General features: G+C 37.0%; 1 protein-coding gene across 1 annotated transcript; it reads right to left on the bottom strand.

The window, feature by feature from the left end:
* Positions 1-724: 724 nt before the first annotated feature.
* Positions 725-18,710, bottom strand: LOC120081285 (Potassium transporter family protein). The gene is made up of 9 exons (XM_039036023.2): positions 14,054-18,710; positions 12,952-13,180; positions 12,633-12,881; positions 11,492-11,542; positions 3,942-4,202; positions 3,626-3,678; positions 3,297-3,411; positions 2,920-3,174; positions 725-1,918 (listed from the first exon to the last, which is right to left on the bottom strand). The coding sequence occupies exons 1-9, from the start codon at positions 14,312-14,314 to the stop codon at positions 879-881; spliced, it is 2,514 nt and encodes an 837-aa protein (XP_038891951.1). The 5' UTR covers positions 14,315-18,710; the 3' UTR covers positions 725-878.
* Between the last annotated feature and the right edge of the window lie 1,783 nt (positions 18,711-20,493).

Below are 20,493 nucleotides of genomic sequence, written 5' to 3'. Positions count from 1 at the left end.
TTAATTTATTTTATTTGGGATTGCTCAATTTAAGTGGACTTTTATGTTTGGAAGTGATTTTAAAATAGTTGAAAACACTTTTGTCATTTCCAAAATCACAATGAAACATGTTTAATTCTTCAAAACTAATTTTGATGATATAAAATTGCATTTAAAAGTGTGAAATTGAAAACTAAATTAATTTTGAGTAATTAAAAGTGTGCTTTTGAGTGATTATAAAAATGAAAAAAATGATTTTTGATGATTTTAAAATCTCTCATAAACATGCACTAAAATAAAATGGGTTGTGGGTTGGGTTTTTTAAGTGGTTAGGCTTAAATTTGAAAAAAAAAAAAAAAGACCGACGTATCCACTTCACACATCTGGAGGCAAATACACATATCTGAAAATTAAAAATAAAAATAAAAAAAATCAGATACTTCAAATCACATATCAGATACATATCTACCATGTATCTGAACGTATCCGTATCTGATACCGATTCTCTACACAATTAGGAGTATCTAGGTTTCCTAAATCTCAACTATATATACCCAATGCCAAGTATATCACTTAACTAATGTACTCGATATCGAGTATATGGTCAATAAACTAGTGTATTGATATACTTCATTTTAGGTATACTATACCTAAATTGAAGTATATCAATAGGAGGGTATTTTTGAACTTTTACCTTTTTACTATTTGGGTTGGGCCAATCTTTTGCTAGATCTGCAAAAGAAAAAACAATAAAGGCACGCCTGCAAATTTTATTTCTTTTTCTTTTATTGGGGGGCCTATGCAAACTGCCCTTTAATTTATCCTAACCATCTGCAAATATTCTTCCATTCAAGTAGTTCATGAGCAGACTATGGAGTTTAACAATAATAATAGTCTCATCAAACCATGTAAGTCATCCCAACTTGCATGATGTTCATGTGAGGAACTCGCATTGTTGCTGCACCACCCCTACAGTTCCTCCTTAGGAATGCATAGAAATAATTTATAACAAGCTTCTTAATAAAAAATGAGTTTTTCTTTGCTCGGACGTCCCCTTGTGCCAGTAGATATGTAAATCCTGAATCCATGGCTTCCCGAAGGGCTGATAGCTCATACTCCAAGCTAGGGTCATCATCTGATGCCATAATGCTGGACGGCAACCGTTCCCCAAAAGCGTCTTCCGAAATCACAGTTCTTTCCTGTTCTATCAATGAAATTCTCAACTCATCTACATCAGTAACACCTAGAGTTAGAGAATCCCGCGACCGCTCTGAAATATTATCGAATTCCAACTCATTCACATTGCTCTCCAGGGCAAGATCTTGAGACTCCTTTCTTAAGAACTTCTCAAGGCTTTCCATCAGAAGTTGCTCAAACGCATGGTGATCTTCCTTCCGTACATCCTTGTAACCATATCTCGCAATGCAACGGAACATATGGTAATCTTTTGGGCCAACCCTCCTAAACAAAAACCTTTCCTCTTGCGGAACCACAGGGATTGGAACATATTTAATGCACACGAACACAATTGTTGAGTGGATGGCTGGAAGGCTAAGAAGAAATTGCCCAAAAATTGCAGGAATACCTTGCACAAGATCATTGTAGAGGAGACCAATTCCTGGAACTCTTACGGTTCCGAGTGTAGATCCAAGCTCAACCAAGAAATCCGTTGATATCTTGTCTCTCACTTCACTTTGATACTTCAATACACTCCCATAGTTCCATGTGTACATCACAGAGAGGAAGACGGAAGCAAAAGCAAGTGGCAACCATCCACCCTCTCTGATTTTTGATAAAACTGCAGTTAAGTATATCAATTCCACTGACCCAAACACAAGTGGGAAACACAATGCAAGAAACAAATTTGTCTGCCAGATTAGAAGCATTACTAGAGTCACCAGGACTGTGCTCACCAGCATCACACCAACTTCAGCAATACCTGTAACAAGAAGTAATTAGCATTGCCAATTCTTAAGACCGAAATCAAGTGGTCACAAACAAAAGTGACTACTTACCCTTTACAAACAGAAAAAAGAGGGGGGAAATCATTTAATATGTAAAAAGCAAAACAAACCAGTTTAAGAGGTCTCCACAGAATGAAGATATCATTTCTCCACGGTAATAGATAGAATGTAGAAGTATTACTGTATTAGAGATAAAAATTTCATATGAAGTATACATTGCCATTATGGACCAACAACGAACCAAATTTCCCATGCACATTTATCAGAAACGTTCCAAGTTTTAATTGGGAAATCGTCAACAACGTGTTGGACATCAATCCCAATGGATGATAAATACATTGAAAATGCCCCTTACTACAAGTTACCATGAAAACATAGATCATCCATGATGCCCTTACTCTCAACATTTGAATACTTAGCCAACAATTGTTAGGATACCTTCTTACAAGAATACTCAAGAACACAAATAACAAATAAAGAATACTAAAAGATAGATTTATATATTGCAGAAACTACAATATACCATAACCTTTCGAGAAGGCTACTCTCTCTCAATGTTTCCCACGGGAAATCACTACCAACTTCTTCACACCTTTCCTCTTTAACCCATTCCCACTATTTATAACCAAAAGCCCTAACAAGCTCATGATCAAATTATTAAAATGCCCCTTCTATACTAATATTCTACTAATAATCCAACACTCTCCATAACTAGGGGTCTTACACATATCTCACCATGTTTTCTAATGTTAAAGTACATTTCACTCTGCTCTAACTCATTCACTATTTATCTTCCATTTTTTCCCCTCCTTACAGAAGTTCTGATTGTTGGAGGCTTAATATAAAGTCTGGCTTGTGATAGAAATGAAGGGCGTGGGTTGATTAAAGATTATAATACAGCAGTCAACTCCAATAAAAATGCAAGGAAAATATAGTGCCACAAGAAAGGAAAAAAAAAATGGGGACGGGAAATAACCATAAGCATTGGCGATGTCTGTAGTCCTCCGAAATATTGCAACGACAAATATGCACATTATCATCAAAAACCAATTGATCACAGGGATGTAAATTTGACCCATTCGTCTCTTAGAGGTGTGAACTATCTTCATTCTCGGGAAACATCCAAGAGCCATAGATTGCTTGACACAAGAAAAGGTTGCAGATATCATTGCTTGGCTTGCGATCATAGCAGCAAGTGTTGCTGTCACAAAGACCGGCCAAAAGAGACTTGCTGTTTGTTCAGAAGCAAAGGATACCAAAGAAATCTAGTTAAAACGAGAACTTGCCAAAAAACAAAGTAAGCCAAATAAATGGATTGAAGTGAATGGATTCTTTCACATTGACAATTATCACCTGGCACAGACTCATAAAATATTCTTGCTGCAGAAGATGGATGTTTCATAAGGTACGCAGCCTGGCCCATGTATGCCAAGAGAAGGCAGGGGAAAACAACACATGTGAAGGCAATCTGTCCAACAAATAAGCAAACTTAAGTTGCTTCTATCAATACACATTCATTAAGTGATCTTTCAAAGGGAAAAATCAAACAATTCCTTTTTATTGTTTACCTGTATGGTTTACTGTTAATAGTTATTATCTTTTTCTATTTCTCGTTTCTTCTTTTTGTATGTTGTATAGGGTAGTTTTCTGTTAGTCAGGATGGGTGAGTAGTTATGGTTTACCTGTATGGCTGGCACAGTGAAATGGCCTAGATCAGCAAACATTGCTTCAGCTCCTAAATAGACATTATGAAACATTTTTCATCTGGTAAGACAATCCCTTCCTACAGTTTTCTAGTTCAACTTCATCTCAAATAGATTATTAACTATTAACAGTAAGTATGAAGCATTAATAGACAAAAGAAGTCCATCTGAAGTTAACACATTAAAAACAATAGTAAACTAAAAGTTTATGGATAATAAGGAATTGATCAAAGCTGGGAAAGAAAACAAGACACCAGAAGTTGCCCACATGAGGGTAGAAGAAGGCAAGTCATACCTGTTACGCACAAAACACAACCACCGAGAGCTGACCATGCATTATTTGAATTTTTCTTGAAGAATAAATAGATGTAAACAGGATTGAGAGCCCTTACAACGGTGGGATCATACTTCACTACATTGTAAATTCCAATAGATCCCAGACTAAAAAACCACAAAGCAAGCACAGGAGCAAACAAAAATCCTACTTTCCCAGTTCCAAATTTCTGTATGCTGAACAAGACCACAAGGATTATGATTGAAACAATAACCACAGCATCTGCAAAAAAGAGAAATTATGAGCACGCACTCAAACTTCTAGCTCTATAATGTAACATGAAATTTCAGTGGTGAGTCATCTAGGCAACTTCGATTTATATTAAATCACTGACTAACCCAAAAAATTAAACTTATGGGTCAAGGTAAATCTAATATTATATCTAGCACTTCTCCTCCTCACTTGTGGGCTTGAAATATGTAGAAAACCCAACAAGTGGAAATCAATATCAAGGAGAAAATAACATTATAGGGGTTTGAATATAGGATCACTTGCTCTGATACTATGTTAAATCACCGATTGATCCAAAAGCTCAATCTTATGGGTAAAGGTAAATTTAACAATATATCTAACAATTTATCAAGTAGAACAACCTCTCATCTACAGTAAAGGGCCATTTTCCATATAGCCACATATTTCTTTAGATTGACCCTAATCGACACCAAATCATAATTTAATTGTTCATTTGAGCCAGATTAAAACCAAGTTTTATTAGCTTTGCACAATATGGTAGCAATGCTCTCCCCTCTCTCCTCCTTTCCTCCATCTCCCCATACCCCCCCTACCGACCTCCTCACCGGACCTCACCATGCCCTCCCCAATCCTCCCTCCGTCTGACCATCCCCCTCACCCATCTCCCTCCAACCTTCCTTCAGACTCTTTCATCCCTCCCTTACTCTGTTTCTGCCCTGTTTTTCAGCCATGGTTTCACTCTCTTGCCGTATCCTTGATCACCCCTTCCTATTGGAACAAGAAGGATCGAACTTCCTTTTAAAAGACATAAAAAAAGGACAGTCCATTCTTCTCTCCCTAACCTCAACTACTTGGCTTCTTGAGAGTTTTCGAAGGCTTTTGTATGGTTCTACCTTTGAGTTTTTCCTTCTAAAGGAAAGAGTTGATCAAAGCTTCATGAAGCTTGCCAAATTTCATGCAAAGGAGAATTGGTTTGTTGAATTTGCTGTTTGGCCAATCACAGGAGGAAGAAGGAATATCCACATCTCGTTTGGCAATGAAAAGGCAGGCGGGCAAGACTTCAAGGAGATGATCGATCGTTGCATCCAACACTTCAAAAAATCCCCTGCTCTCCAGGTCAGTACTTCTTCATCCTTTCCCTCTACTAAGCTTTGTCCAACCGCCGGCCATAACAACCCTGCTCCACCCCCCTGTGTGAAATCTGCCCTCCCACCTTCCTCTCCTCCACCTATGAAGAAACAGAGCACCCCTGCTGTTTGGTTGAAGAAGAATGACGAGGTCTTGTCTGAGAATTTTAATAACCTTTGGATTATCTCAAGACTAATGGCATCATACGGTTGGAAGGAGATTGCGGTAGAATTAAGCAAGTGTTTAGGCACCCATGTCATCATTAATCCTCTGTTTGCAGACAAAGCACTCATCAAACTAAGCCAAGGTAATATCAACGAAAAATTACCAATTAAGGGTAAATGGACTAAGGTCGGCCCTTTTCATCTTCATCTGGAAAAATGGAATCCAAACAGTCATGGAAGGCCCTCATTATTGTAAGGTTATGGGGGCTAGATCACAATCAAAAACCTCCCCTTAGATTATTGGTGTAGGAAAACTTTTGAAGAAATTGGGGCTTATTTTGGTGGATTAATTGCTATTGCTTCAGAAACTCTTAATCTTATCAATTGTTTAGAAGCAAAAATTCAAGTCAAGAGGAATTTATGTGGTTTTATGCCAACCACCATTGAAGTTAAGGATGAAATTCGTGGAAGTTTCTACTTACATTTTGGTGATATTACTTGCTGTCATCAGCCTTCAAAACTACCCACTAAAGTCTTGCTTAAAGAATTTTCCAACCCAATTGATCTAATTCGGGTCCATGATGCTTTAAAGGATGAAGATGCCTCATCCCAAGTTGAAGAAATTGATTTATCCAATTGGTCCTTCCTATTGGAAAATAATTCTAAACCTAAGTTCTCGCGAAGCCCAAGTGTAAAATCAGAAAAGTTGAAAGCAATCCAAAAGCCTCTAAATTCCTCCTTCAATCCGGGAGTAATAAAGGAAGTTGAAAAGCCTCAGACCTCATCCATCAATGCGGGAGAAATAAGGGCAGATGAACAGCCAGCTTGCTATTTTATTAAGGCTACCAAAGATACTCAATTAATTGTGGAAGCTGAAAAGTCCCCACTTTTACAGCCTTTTGAAAAAGATTGCCTCATATCTCAGGCAATTGAGAAACCCTTGCAGCCGCAACTTTTTGAAAATACATCTAAGGAATTTGTAAAGCCCCCTGACTTATTTAATGTTGCAGAAAAGACCCCTCGTGTCCCACAAATAGAAGTTAATTATTCTGCTGCCATTAAGATGAAAGAGAAAGAAGTTGAAAAGCCACCATTGCCAAAAAGAAAAAAGAAAGCAAAACTTTGCATCCCCTGTAATGAAGTGCTTCACCCAGCCTCTTCCTCAACCGAGCAAGCCATAGCCAAGCCCGAAACCAAAGCCCCTCATCAGTTCTCTTTTTCCCCTGCTCTCTGTTTCAACTACTCTCCTCTGCCCTCCCCTGTTTTTCCAGACCAGCCGTCCTCCCTGCCCCCCCTTCCACCAAACAGCCGGCCCCTGCCTTACCCTGTTCTCCCCTGCCCTAGCAAAGCACCTTCCTCCACTGTTTCTGCTTTCCCCAAGCCGCCTCTCCCTCCCCTAAACATAAAACCTGCCCTTAAACCTAGCAAAACAAACCAGAAAAGGCCAACCGAGTTCGCCACCCCTCCTGCCTCTTCAAAACCTTTCCCAAACACTTTATCAGAAGAAAGCATTTGAGGGAGCATCCCAAAAGCCTCGGACTCACCCTCAGCTCAGCCTCCCCCCAACCCCAAGAGACTATTCCAAAACAGTCTCTTAAGAACAGGTCAGTTAATTCATTTTCACTTCCCCCGTCTGGACCACCACCAAAAGAAAACCCCCTTCCCCCCCAAACTTCATTCAAAGACTGCCCCCCTGACTCCCCCTTTAGCATCAGTTCAGAGGAAATTGATTGGCCTAGCACTTCAGAAGTTCAAAATGAGTCAATTCTGGAAGAAACCATACTTGCTGACCTAAATACCCTGTTTCAAACAGGGGAGGAACCTGCTGCCGAGAATATTCTCTCCAACCCTGCCCTTCCAGCCCTTAATCCAGCCCCTTCTGACCTCCCACCAACCATCTGAGCTTAGTCACTGAATGCAGCTTGTTATTTTGGTTGAAATTGTATTTGATCTCGAAAAGATGAAGGTTGTTTCATGGAACACTAGAGGACTCAAAGACATTAATAAAAGATTGGCCCTTAAACGATTCTTAAAGAAAATTAACCTTCAATTGTGTTAATTCAAGAATCCAAGAAAGAAAATTTTGATGCAAGCTTCATTAAATCTTTATGGAGTTCTAAAGAAGTTGATTGGGAATTTGTTGAATCTTTTGGCGCTTCAGGTGAGCTGTTAACAATGTGGGACACAAGCCTAATTTCAGTAATAGAAACCCTCAAAGGCGGTTACTCTCTCTCAATTAAGTGCAACACTAATTGCAAAAAGACTTTTGTTGGGTTACTAATGTATATAGGCCAACCGATTATAAAGAAGGAAAGTTTGTGTGGGAAGAACTTATATCCTTGGTAGCCTTATTGTGAAGATGCATGGTGTATGGGTGGCGATTTTAATATCACAAGATGGGCACACGAAAGATTTCCCTTGGGTAGAAGCACTAGAGGCATGAGAAAGTTTAATAAGTTCATTGAGCAAGCAAAACTTATAGAAGTACGGTTGAATAATGGGAAGTTTACATGGTCAAGGGAAGGCACCATTGTTTCAAGTTCCCTACTAGACCGCTTCTTCATATCAAAGGGTTGGGATGAATTATTTGAAAATTTTAGAACCAATAGACAAGTCCGGATTTAGACCACTACCCAATTTTATTAGAAGCCGGATCTTTTAGTTGGGGTCCTTCACCGTTCAGATTTTGCAATAGCTGGCTACTCAACAAAGATTGCATCCAAATTATAGAGAAAGCATGGTTTGACAGCAGAGCACATGGTTGGGCTGGTTTTGTATTAAATCAGAAACTAAAAGATGTGAAAACAGCAGTAAAACAGTGGCATATCAGCAATAAGGAAGAGTCAAAACAGAAAGAGGAAAATTGGGGTACACTTGCAGAAAATTCCCCACTGTCCACTGATTATGCAGCTTGGTCCTCCTTAAAATCAGAACTAATGGCTTTATACAGGTTGGAAGAAATTAATCTATTGCAGAAAAGTAAATTAAACTGGCTTAAGCAGGGAACACATGCTTCTTCCACAGATTCTTAGCAGCAAAAAAGAGGAGAAACTTTATAAATGAGCTAGTTGATGAACAAGGGATCCCAACAAAGTCGAGTGCAGAAATTGAAAACCTAATACTCAACTATTACAGCAACCTTTACCTAAAAACTCCAGGGTAGAGGCACCTTCCTTTAAACCTAGATTGGCCTTGTGTAAGCTCAAATCAGAATCTTCTACTGCAAAGTAATTTTTCAGTCACAGAAATTCTCTCGGCTATAAAATCCCTTGGCAAAAACAAAGCCCCAGGCTCCAATGGCTTCACTTCTGAATTTTTGCTAAAGTTTTGGCCTATGCTCAAGTCAAGCTTCCAAGATACCTTTAACGACTTCTACAAGAATGGCAAGATCAATGCATATATAAGAGAGAATTTCATTTGCTTAATTCAAAAGAAGAAAGTAACCATCAAGGTAAGTGATTATAGACCCATTAGTTTAACCTCTTTAATCTACAAAGTCATTGCTAAGGTGTTAGCCGAGAGACTAAAAGGGGTCATGTCCGACATAATTGCTCCATCCCAGAGTGCTTTCATAGAAGGAAAGAAAATTTTGGATCCCATACTTATAGCCAATGAAGTAGTGGAAGAGTATAGAGCAAAAAAGAAGAAGGGTTGGATACTTAAACTTGATATGGAAAAAGCTTTCGACCGAGTTGATTGGGATTTTTTAGAAAAAGTGCTTTGGGCCAAGAACTTCAATCAGAAATGGATAGAATGGATCTTGGGATGTATCAAAAACCCACTTTACTCGGTCTTCATTAACGGGAGACCAAGGGGAAGAGTGGCTGCTTCAAGAGGGCTTAGACAAGGTGATCCTCTCTCCCCTTTCCTTTATCTTCTAGTCAACGAAGTGTTGAGTGCATTAATCTCCAAACTCTATCATTCTGGCATCATTTAAGGGTTTTTAGTTGGCAAAGAGCAAGTCCAAGTCTCCATACTTCAATTTGCGGATGATACCTTATTGTTTTGCAAACATGACAACACTATGTTGTCAAAACTTAAGCATACAGTGGAGCTATTTGAATGATGTTCAGGGCAGAAGGTAAATTGGGATAAATCAGCACTCTACGACATTAATATGGATGATAGTGAGCTCTATAATGCAGCAGCCTCCTTAAATGTGTCGGCTGACCACCTCCCCTTCCTTTATCTAGGGTTGCCTCTAGGGGGTTATCCAAAAAGAGCCTCCTTTTGGCAGCCGGTCCTAGATAAAGTACAAAGAAAACTCGACAAATGGAGAAGATTCAATCTATCTAGGGGTGGAAGAGCCACCCTTTGTACCTCAGTCCTTTCAAACCTCCCAACCTACTATTTGGTTATCTTTCTTATGCCCGAAGGGGTAGCAACTAAAATGGAAAGGTTTATACGAAGTTTCTTTTGGGAAGGTAATAAGGGCAGCAAGCAGAATCACTTGGTCAAATGGGATTTGGTTCAAAAACCTATAGCAGATGGTGGTCTAGGTCTCGGGGGGCTCAGAGCTATGAACACTGCACTACTTGCTAAATGGGGGTGGAGATTTTTCAATGAGCAAAACTCTCTTTGGGGTAAAGTGGTCAGAAGTATCCATGGTACGAATGCTTTTGATTGGCATGCGATGGAGAAAGGAGTTAGAAGCCTGAAAAGTCCATGGGTCAGCATCTCAAAAACATGGCTGAAGGTAGAATCCTTGGCCACTTTCAAACTTGGTAATGGCAGTCATATTGCTTTCTGGTTAGACACTTGGGAAGGACATTCCCCATTCAGCATCCTTTTTCCTAGCTTATTCAGAATCACCACGCTACCCAATGGCTCAGTTGCCGATCATTGGGACAATAACATAGCTTCGTAGTCCATTACTTTTCGAAGATCACTTAAAGATGAAGAAGTGTCAGCCTTCCAAGACTTGTTGAGGAAAATTGAAAGTAGAAGCCCTTCTCTCTCTTTTGATAAAAGAGTGTGGTCCATCTCAAACAATGACCATTACACTGTTAAATCCCTTAAAAGCCACCTCACACCATTCTCCCCTTTGGAAAAGCCCATCTTCTCGGCTATTTGAAAAACAAAAAGCCCAAGAAGAGTCAACATCCTCATTTGGATTATGCTTTTCGGTCAGCTGAATGTAGCTAAAGTCCTCCAGAAGAAGCAACCAGCACCTCCCTTTCCCCCACAGTATGCCCACTCTGCCTACATCACAGCGAGGACTCGCTTCACCTTTTCTTTACATGCCCCTACTCAAGTTGGTGCTGGAATAAGCTGCTGTGTTTTTTCAATCTTCCATGGACCTTGTGCAATGATTTCAAAAGTAATGTGTTTCAGCTCCTTGCCGGACCCACCTCCCACAAATCTATCCGTTTGTTATGGTGCAATGCTGTAAAAGCCTTATTGGTAGACCTCTGGTTTGAAAGAAACCAAAGAATTTTCCACAACAAAGCCACTAGTTGCTAAGATCGCTTTGAAGCCTCCGTCGTCAAGCCTCCTCCTGGTGCCTCCTCTCCGACCCTTTCCGTGCCTACAGCCTTTCAGACTTCAACCTCAATTGGGAGACCTTTATCTCAACCCCTCCCAACGGACAGCACTAAAATCCTCCAGATTTCCAGATTCCAGCAACGCATATTGAACTTTTTATATATTTTTATTATTTTCAGGCCACTGTTTTGGCTTCATCCTTAGTTTTTTTCACTTTTGTTGTCCCTTTAGGCTTTGTCCTCTTTTTGTAATCTTGTTCTCTTATCTCTCAGTCATGGGATAGAATTAGATATGATGACGATGTTAAAGGAGTGTCAACCTAGTTGAGACGTCCGGGTGCATCTCCTGATCCTTTCACAAGCACTTGTATTCTCGCTTTGCTTTTTGTATAACTCTCTTGTACTTAGAGCTTTCGCTCATCTTTATTTATTAATACAATGAATCGTTTCCTTTTCAAAAAAAATTGTTCATTTGAGCCGTGCCAAATAAAATCTTAATGAACAATAATTGTACATGAATAAGAAACAAAGAAAAGATACTAACTTGTATCGAATGACTTTATTTCTCCCTGCAGACCACTCACAGCAGACATCACTGCAGTACAAAATCAAAAGAATATAAAAAAGAATACATTTTAACACCTTCCATTGTTCAGTCAATTAATAATAATGGAATGTAGACCTTATGTCCAATATTTAAAATACAAAACAAAACAAAGAAAAAACAATAACTAAAACAATAACAATAACAAATTTTACTTAGAAATAAAGGTATAAAATAAACACATCTTAAGTTTGGGTGGAAATTGCTTCTTTTTTTTTTATATATTCGTGAGTGTCCGGACCAGCTTACGTGCACTTCGACTAATCTCACAAAGATTAGACTATTATTACCAAACCAATGCCTTAAGTATCATTATCTTCTAGCTAGTCCCAAGCCAAAATTGCTAAATTTTTGGAGGGGGTCATTAAAGCTTTATGATGAAAGGGGTATGATTCAAAGGGTGGCTCTAATCTGTTGAACCAGAGCATAATCTCAATTCTCAGATTTAAAAGGATCATGGTGGGCTAGGTACTGAAAGTATCTGATTGAGGAAAGGACTAGATTTTAGAAGATCTTTGGTTGGGAGATACTTCTTCAATCTCTTAACACCAAATGAAGTTCAAATATTGTATATGCTTGTCTCATAATAATAACATTGTTGTTTGTTTTTCCACAGCTTCTTCATAAAGTTAGAACTTAATGACCAGACAAATTTGGAATGACAGAGTAACAGAGAACGTTATACTCTCCTTATTCTACGGCCCAAAGGAATGATCTTAGCATCCTCAAGAATCTAAAATTTGACCAGGGCCTTACATCAGTTAACCACTGTAAAAAATCTAGTTTATCACAACAATGATACTCAACATGATTTTGACAAACAAAAATAAAATAATGACATTCGATAGAGCTAAACTAAAGCCATAATACAACCACTGAAGCTAAACGGCTAACCAACTTCTTAGTTGAGTCAGATGGTAAAAGAAACCTTCTATTCATCCACGACACTTTTTCCCAGTTGACACAGTAATTAGACTGGATGTTTGAAAAGATTCTCTTTTTATGGTTTATCGTGTAGCTTTCAATAAAACAAATTTTTGGTTTATTATGTGAAGGAAAGAGAGATGTCAATCATCAAGACCTGATATTGCTGGGGTTAGAATACCATCCCCAATAATCATTGAAGTGCCCATCAGAACCAACAGCAATATAAGAGTTTTCAAGGATGATCTCTTCTCCAGAGTCTCTTTGATATGTAAGGCCCTTTCCAACTCTGGCGTGGGTAGTTTAAGCTTAAAACTTGAGATATGTTCGTCAGCTGGCTGACGGTTAGGCAGCAAGTTAACTTTGGCATACCTACAGATAAGCGAATACAATGCAAATGTTCCTCCTACAAATGAAGAAAATAAGTTATGATGAGGAAGTATACCAAGGGGAGCAAAGTATTGCTGTGCTCATACCTTCACCATTGTCATTGGCTCTGAGCACTACGAAAACATATTTTGCCAACGGAATAAGAGCGATTGTATAAATCACTAAGGAAAGAGCCCCCAGGACATCAACGTCTGCCTCAATATGCACCTTGGTGAATACATCAGCAAAGACGTATAATGGACTTGTACCCATGTCACCGTATACAACACCGAGTGTTTGAAATGCTATAGCAATAGTTTGCAAAATGGAAACATCCTGTTTCAAGACAAAACAATTCAGTAGAAGATCTTTAGCTTACCCCTATCTTTTTAATGCCTTTCTGCTGCACTGCAGTTTTTTCACATACAAGTCATTTTGTTATCTTATCACTCGGTACCAGGTGGATAATACGGAGATGTTGTTGTTTGCATTCCTTAGCACCAAGTAAGTTAACACATCTCCACAGCTTAATGAACAGCATTAAAACGATATTTTTAACACATCTCCACATTATCTCGGTACTCCTCATCGTAAGTGTTTGTGCGTGCAAGTGGAGTGCTGAAATTTAAAATTTCAAACAGAGATGTGGACATGATCCTACAATGTCTACCATTTCGTGGTTGCCATAGAAGAAAAACATAAAAAGAGATTTTGGTATAAATGACCCAATTCCGGAGGCGTTAATGTGGGATGACCAAATCCTAAGAAATCAACGCCTAGAATGAATTATGTGTAAGAGACGACTCACTCATCGCGAAATGACTGGAACCCTAATTCTACCGCCCGAAAATAATTGATGTTTTAAATATCACAATGGATAAAAAATCGCGACAAGGGCTTTACTATAAAATAGCGGTGGGAGGGCACCCATGACCCTAATTAGCCAACTAGTGATTAAAAATGAAATTTGCAATTAAAATGAACATCATGTTAAGGTTCAACCATTTCACGATGAGTGAGACATCCATTTTGTTGGGTCATCTTTAAAAAAAATATATATATTAAAAAATGAACATCATGTTGGGTCGTCTTTACAATTAAAATAGATTATTAAAAAAAAATACCACGATTGGACGAACGACATCCAATTTGCATAACCACAACGATGAAATTGCACAGTTCCATAGGAAGTGTAGAAAGAAGATATACCTTTAAATGATGATAGTTGGCACCGGCAATCTCCATTGCTTCAACATCAAAAGAATCAACTCTCTTGGGCTTCTTAATCAACCTCCTTCTGATAGATCCATATCCTTCCCCGCTCTCTCTTTCTTCAAACAGCGACCATGGAGGCGACTCGGAGTCCACTTCACTGCCATCAACCCACCTATAATCATTACTACTCCCAGTAACGCTACTACCCCCCAGCAATCTGGAGCTACCTTCTTCAATTCGATCTCCATGCTCCATATCTTCACCAATTCTCCGAAACCCTCGAATTTCCCCTGCAGTTATTCCTCCCTAAGCATATCTTCAGCAGGAACAACGTGATGGATTCAGCAAAACGAGGCAAAGATAGAGATGACAAAAATCAAGGGCTCACATTCCCATTGGAGACTGAGGTTTGTTCTCCTCTCCTTGCTATTGTTGGCCTCTACCAGTTACGTAAACGCCACCGTCATTAAAAACTATTCCGATCATATAAATTATTGAATGACGCCGCATTGCGACGAGCTGCACCTTTTAATTATTGGTAGTTGTTCCAATATAAAAAACAATATCATGTCTATGTAATAATCCTCTCATATAATTGAGAGAGTTCTCCCCATTAATCAAAGGCTAAGAATACAAGCCTATTTAAACGGAAAATCTTAACAACTTAAAGTAAAAGAATTGAACGGAATATAACTTTTTTAAAAAAAAATTGCAAGCAAGTAATAAAATACAATATTACTTATTTATCTCCCCTCAAACTGAAGTCCAAGACAAAAGTATAGGACAAAAGACTTGGTGAAGACATCAGTCAGTTGCTTTTCACTAAGAACCTAGAGCTTTTCACTAGGAACAAAACGAAAATCGATCTCTACATGCTTCGTCTGGCCATGAAAAACAGGATTGTGTGATAATTGAATGGCAGGAAGATTATCACATAGAAGTAGAGGCAGTTGAAAACTAAAAATATGTAAATTTTTAAGTTTTTATTGAAGTCAACTAAATTCAGCTGCAATGGATGCAAGTGCTCGATATTCGACTTTGGTTGAACTTCAAGATATTGATGTTTGTTTCTTGGCTCCCCATGAAACATGATTAGGACTAAGAAATATAACAAAGAATAAAGTAGAAGATCTATCTGAAGGGTCACCAGCTCAATCTGAATCTAAGTAAGCATAAAGACAAAGAAATTCTACAACTCCTTTCTTAAACATCAATCCATGACCAATAGTACTATTGAGATATCAAAGGATATGCTTAGCAGCAACCAAATGAGAATCACAAGACTGATGCGTATATTGAGATAACTTGCTTATAGCAAATGCAATATCAAGTCTATTAAATATTAAATAATGTAAAGCACCTATTAAAGCTGATAGGTTTTAGCATCTTCAATTATGCAAGGCTGTCTAACTTCAGTCCTTGGGGTGTATTTAACTTGATGAACCATAATACCATTCATAGTATAAGAAATTTCTAGCCTGAGAAAGTACTTTAAGCAACGTAAATCAGTCATTTCGAAAATGAGACTTTAACTGAGTAATAAGAATGTTAATGCTGCATTGATTATTGTCCATAACAATAATGTCATCCACATATTGGGATTAGTGTCCTGAATCTCATGATTTCCATACTTTATAAACTTGTATAAACAAATTGTTACATGTTGTTCTGGTTCATAGAGAGAAGTATTGAGAAGAAGAGTCTTCAAGAATAAGTCCCTCATATCCCTTCTCCTCTCCAATGCATGCTCATATTAGTTACGTTTATTCTGTATACTTTCTCTGATTTTCGATTTTTTTTAAAAAAAATTATTATACATCGAACAGTGTTCACACGTTTTTGTGAGGAATTTTATTCCTTCACTACGTACAATAATAGATAAGTTAAAATCCATCAATCTTCCTTACAAAAAGAGAAGAATCAACCATGGAAGCTTGAAATCCAAGTGTTAGTAAATGGGATGTGAAACAATCAAATCAAGCACGTGGTGCTTTCTTTAATCCGTATAAATACTTGATTAAATGACAAAGAACATTTCGCTTGGAGGGATCAACAAAACTTTGTGCTGATTTATGTACACTTCCTCATGAAGCTCACCATGAAGAAAGGTATATTTTACATCCAACTGCCAAAGTTTTTAGTTAAAATGAGCAGCCAATGAAAGAATGACTTGAATAGTAGGTTTCTTAATAACTAAACACAACAAGGCCAAGAGAAAGACGTCTAAGACGCATTCAAAAAGTACCTTTTCAGCTTAGAATTTTGTTAATTTTCTTGTTAATTTGTGTTCATTTATGCTTTATTATGTTTAATTATACGAAATCGAGCATTTAGACCAAACAGGCTATTTTGAGATTACAATGACGAAAATGTTGGGTTTTATGTGCTAAAACTCGTGGTTTGTAAATAATAAACTTATTCAATAAATCAATAAAGTTATTATTAAAGTTTGATTTGATAAAGTTGTTATTGAATATATGAATTGTTTATTTCGTTTCTTAGATAAATCCAATAAACTAAAAGATCCATGACTATTACATGAGTACTTGAATTTCATGTGGAGATATAAGAGTGGATCAAGTTCGAGTAAATAGTCAAAATGATCTATCGTATATGAATAAGGTTGGGTGCCTTATTCTGGTAACACTATCGGATGCGGTCCGCTCTGTAGTTGATTCGTTCATGTAGTGACATGAGGAGTAGGGTCATTCTGTGCAATGAGTTTATATAAGATCGGACCAAGAAATAAGTCACTCTTACTTTATAACGATGTTTACTATTTAAGACTGACTATTTCAAAGCGATGACCTAGGTAACTTAACTTTAATCCTAAGCTAACTATGAACTCCTGTTTATTCGGGATTATCCTTAGATTTGTATAGATGAGGGTGGCTCAATAATGTGGCTCAATAAGCCTCCCATTTCAATGTTAAGACTGGGTAGATAGCTAGGGACATGGGTGCAAGATGGAATCCATTTCTACTCGTTCTTAGGGATAGTAGAGAGGTTGTTCCCTTACATGTTAACTTTAGGTCTTGAACAAAGGACCCACCCTTTCATTGGCCCGAGAGGGACTCGGTTTGATGATTGGATGTGGAACTTAAGGAACAAGAGGTAATCTCGGGGGTAAAACAATTTTTTACTCAACCCCGATTACAAACAACCTGTGAATAGTTAACTTACTAATCATAGTTATATCGAGTGGAAGTGAAGGAAGTGAAACTACTAGGCTTTAGTGGAGTGACTCGATAGTTAATAAATAGGGGTTAATTCAGTTTGAAGAGTTTAACCGATTAATCTTGGATCGTTGGAGCTCATGATCTGTAGGTTCATTAGGTCCCCTTACTAGCTCACAAACGAATAAGCCTTAGAATGGGGGATGAGTTAATTTTGATAAAATTGATCATTTTCAGTTTAATTAAAGAATTATGATTGAAAATTATTTTTTATTTTGAAAATTATTTTCAAAATTAAAAGAAAATTCAAAATTTTCAAAAATTCACAAAAGTAAGTTTTTCCCACTTTGTGAAATACCATCTTATTCATGTTTCCATTAGCCAATTCCACCTCGATCTCTAAGTAGGAGCTGGTTTGTAATGATGCAATTTGGTTGCATGATACTCTTGCATAAAACTCGTTTTTTCAGCTGGAAATGGGCATGCAAATTGCTGTGATTTTGCTAAAATCTGAAGGTTGAAGAAGGGTTCTTCAGCTGTGTGTTAAACCAGTCACTTTTCTCCTTCAAATCCTTTTAATCTAGCTTATTTTGAGTTCCACAACTCAATCTAAGGCTCCTAGAGGATAGTAGGAAAGTCCTAATGGTGGTTCACGACCATAAAAGGAGAATATTGCAATTGATTTTCGAGTTTGAAGGAGATCTACAAAGGTATTCACTGAAACCCTCTTTATATTTGATGAACATGCTTAATTTGTAGCTAAAATTGAAGAATTAGAATGCATAATGATTTTGTTTTCTTCCGCTACTTGCTTGTTGAAACTAACAAAAATACCTCTATAATAGGTCAAAGTTTGACCAAGGGTAAGAAAATGAGTCAAAGTTGATAAAAATGGTGAATTACGACAAAAAGAGGCATGAAAACCATGTGGATGGCATTGTCTCACTGCTTTAAAGCCTGCAGTTCATATCTTGGTCATAACCATTGGACCATTTGTTTTCTTCTATCTTTTTAATTCTCTATCCATCTATAACATTAGATTTTAGAGTTTCTTTCATCTACTTTCTATAATCAAATTAAATATTAACAACTTCTATCTTTTGTTTATCCCAATTCCTAAACAATTTGGGAAAACATTTACCTAAATAAAGAAGGGTCTTCAGCAGTTCTCATCATCGGATTTTGGAGCTTTTGAAGCTAAGAGAATGAGTTTTGAGCAAAATATAGAGGTTCCTTTGTGTCGAAGCTGATTAGAGAGCACTGGAGGGTTAATTCCATCATGAAAACGAGATCGGAGCATTAAATAATTCTTTCTTTCCCTTTTCATCTTGGATTATTTTCTGTATTTTTGTATCCTTGCTATGGTTCTGTCTATGGAAGCCATACTAGGTTGAATTTCTCATAATTTTTGGGGTTGAATTCTTTGGCTTAATTATTAAACACTTTGCTTCTTGAATGTCAATTTACATTTACGCCTTTTAGCATGACTGTTCTTAATGCTTTTGAATGTTTGATCAATGTTTGAATGATTTTATGATTTGAATCTTGCTTGAGAGAGTAACTTTTAGATTAGATCATGCATGCTAGGCTATCGTTTGAAAACACGAGAGTAGTCAGATAACGGTAGAGGTTGTTGATAAAGAGTTTTAATGCTTTGCTTAATTATCTAGTTTCAAGAGATTAGTAATTAGTAATTAGGTGAAAGAAAAGAATGATTTTGAGGACAATCTAGATAAAATTCTTCTAGATATAGATGTTGTGTTTATTGGTTCGAGAGTAAAAGCAATTGTGGTTAATAATACCTTTGATGGACTTTATTCCCTAAAACGTCATTTGTTGATAATCTTCATATTTGATCACTTTTATTGTTTTCTTAGATGAATTTAGTTTAATTAAAATCACGAGTCAATCCCTAAATAAAATTGGAAGAATCTTTGAATAGCTAAAACAACATCAATCCAATTCCTTAAGGATGATACTCGGTTTTGACTGTTTCTATATTATAATTTGACGTGTGTGTTTGCGCTTTATCAACTTCAAAACAGTAAAGTTTTTTTTTTTTCCTTCTCAAGGAAAAACACACCCACTATAGATAAATTTAGAGGTAAAAGAGGGTAAAATCGCATATAAATAAAATTCTATCAATTACCCCACGACAATAATAATATTAATCAAATTAATTTTACCAAATCTATTGTTTTGGTATGAACCTACACTTCAAAATTCTTGGGTCTACAGAAACTTAAACCATTTCTCTGATACTAACTATAACAACCCACAATTTTCATTCAAGCTACAAAGCCCTAAACCCCAAATTCGGACCAAGATTCAGAATCCAAATTCAACAACTAATGGCCCCGATATTTCCCTACATCCCTTGCGACCTGGCAACATTTCTTTTTCTCTTGTATATACAAATGGATCTATGGCACAATAGTAGTGAGTCTGACTTCAGATCAAAAGGTTGCATGTTCGAAACAGGGATGAACCTAGCAAAAGTTGGTGGACATTTGCCTCAAGTTTGGAAGAGGGACATGAATGAATCGAAATCACATCCAAATGAAAGGGATTCTTAAGATATGAAAGTATAGTTAAGAAAGGCTCAAAAGAATTTAAAGTCATTAACTATACCAACAAGGTGCACCTTCATTTTCAGTGACATAATCATAGGGACATCAAAGTTAAGTGTGCTTAGCTTGGAGCAATTCTATGTTAGGTGACCTCCTAGAAATTTTTCTAGGACCCATGTGAAGGGATCCAATTCTCAGCGAAAGCATTTGATCATCTTTTGCATTGATTTTCTTTTAGATTGAAAAATTTAGAAAAATAAAAACTAAAATACAGAACAATGAACATGCTCTATTATCAATGAGAGGAATTTGAGTGGGAGAGGAAGAATAAGCAGCAGAGAGAATTTTTCTTTGTATTCTTATGTTGAGAGGAAGCATAACCTTGCTCTACAAAGAGAAACCGTTTCTCTAATTTAACGTAGTTTTAGAGTAGTCTGGTACCACTACCCCATACCCCTTAAGAAATGGGAGATTAATTAATTAATTGATCAGAAATATATATTAATTAGATAATTAATTAATAACTTTCATTAAATATCTCATATTTAATTAAATAAAAATTTAAATCATATTCAAATACTAATTTCCCTCTTAACATACAGTTTTAATATAAATCTCATTCATATTAATTTATTATTTAAATCATATTCAAATACATTAATTCTCCCATTTTATATAGTTTAAATGT

Source organism: Benincasa hispida, chromosome 7, assembly GCF_027475165.1.
Source record: "Benincasa hispida cultivar pf3 chromosome 7, pf3_genome.v1.1, whole genome shotgun sequence".
In the NCBI taxonomy this organism is placed as follows: Eukaryota; Viridiplantae; Streptophyta; class Magnoliopsida; order Cucurbitales; family Cucurbitaceae; genus Benincasa; species Benincasa hispida.
Note: the sequence above shows the minus strand (reverse complement) of the source record. Positions and strands in the feature narration are given on the sequence as shown.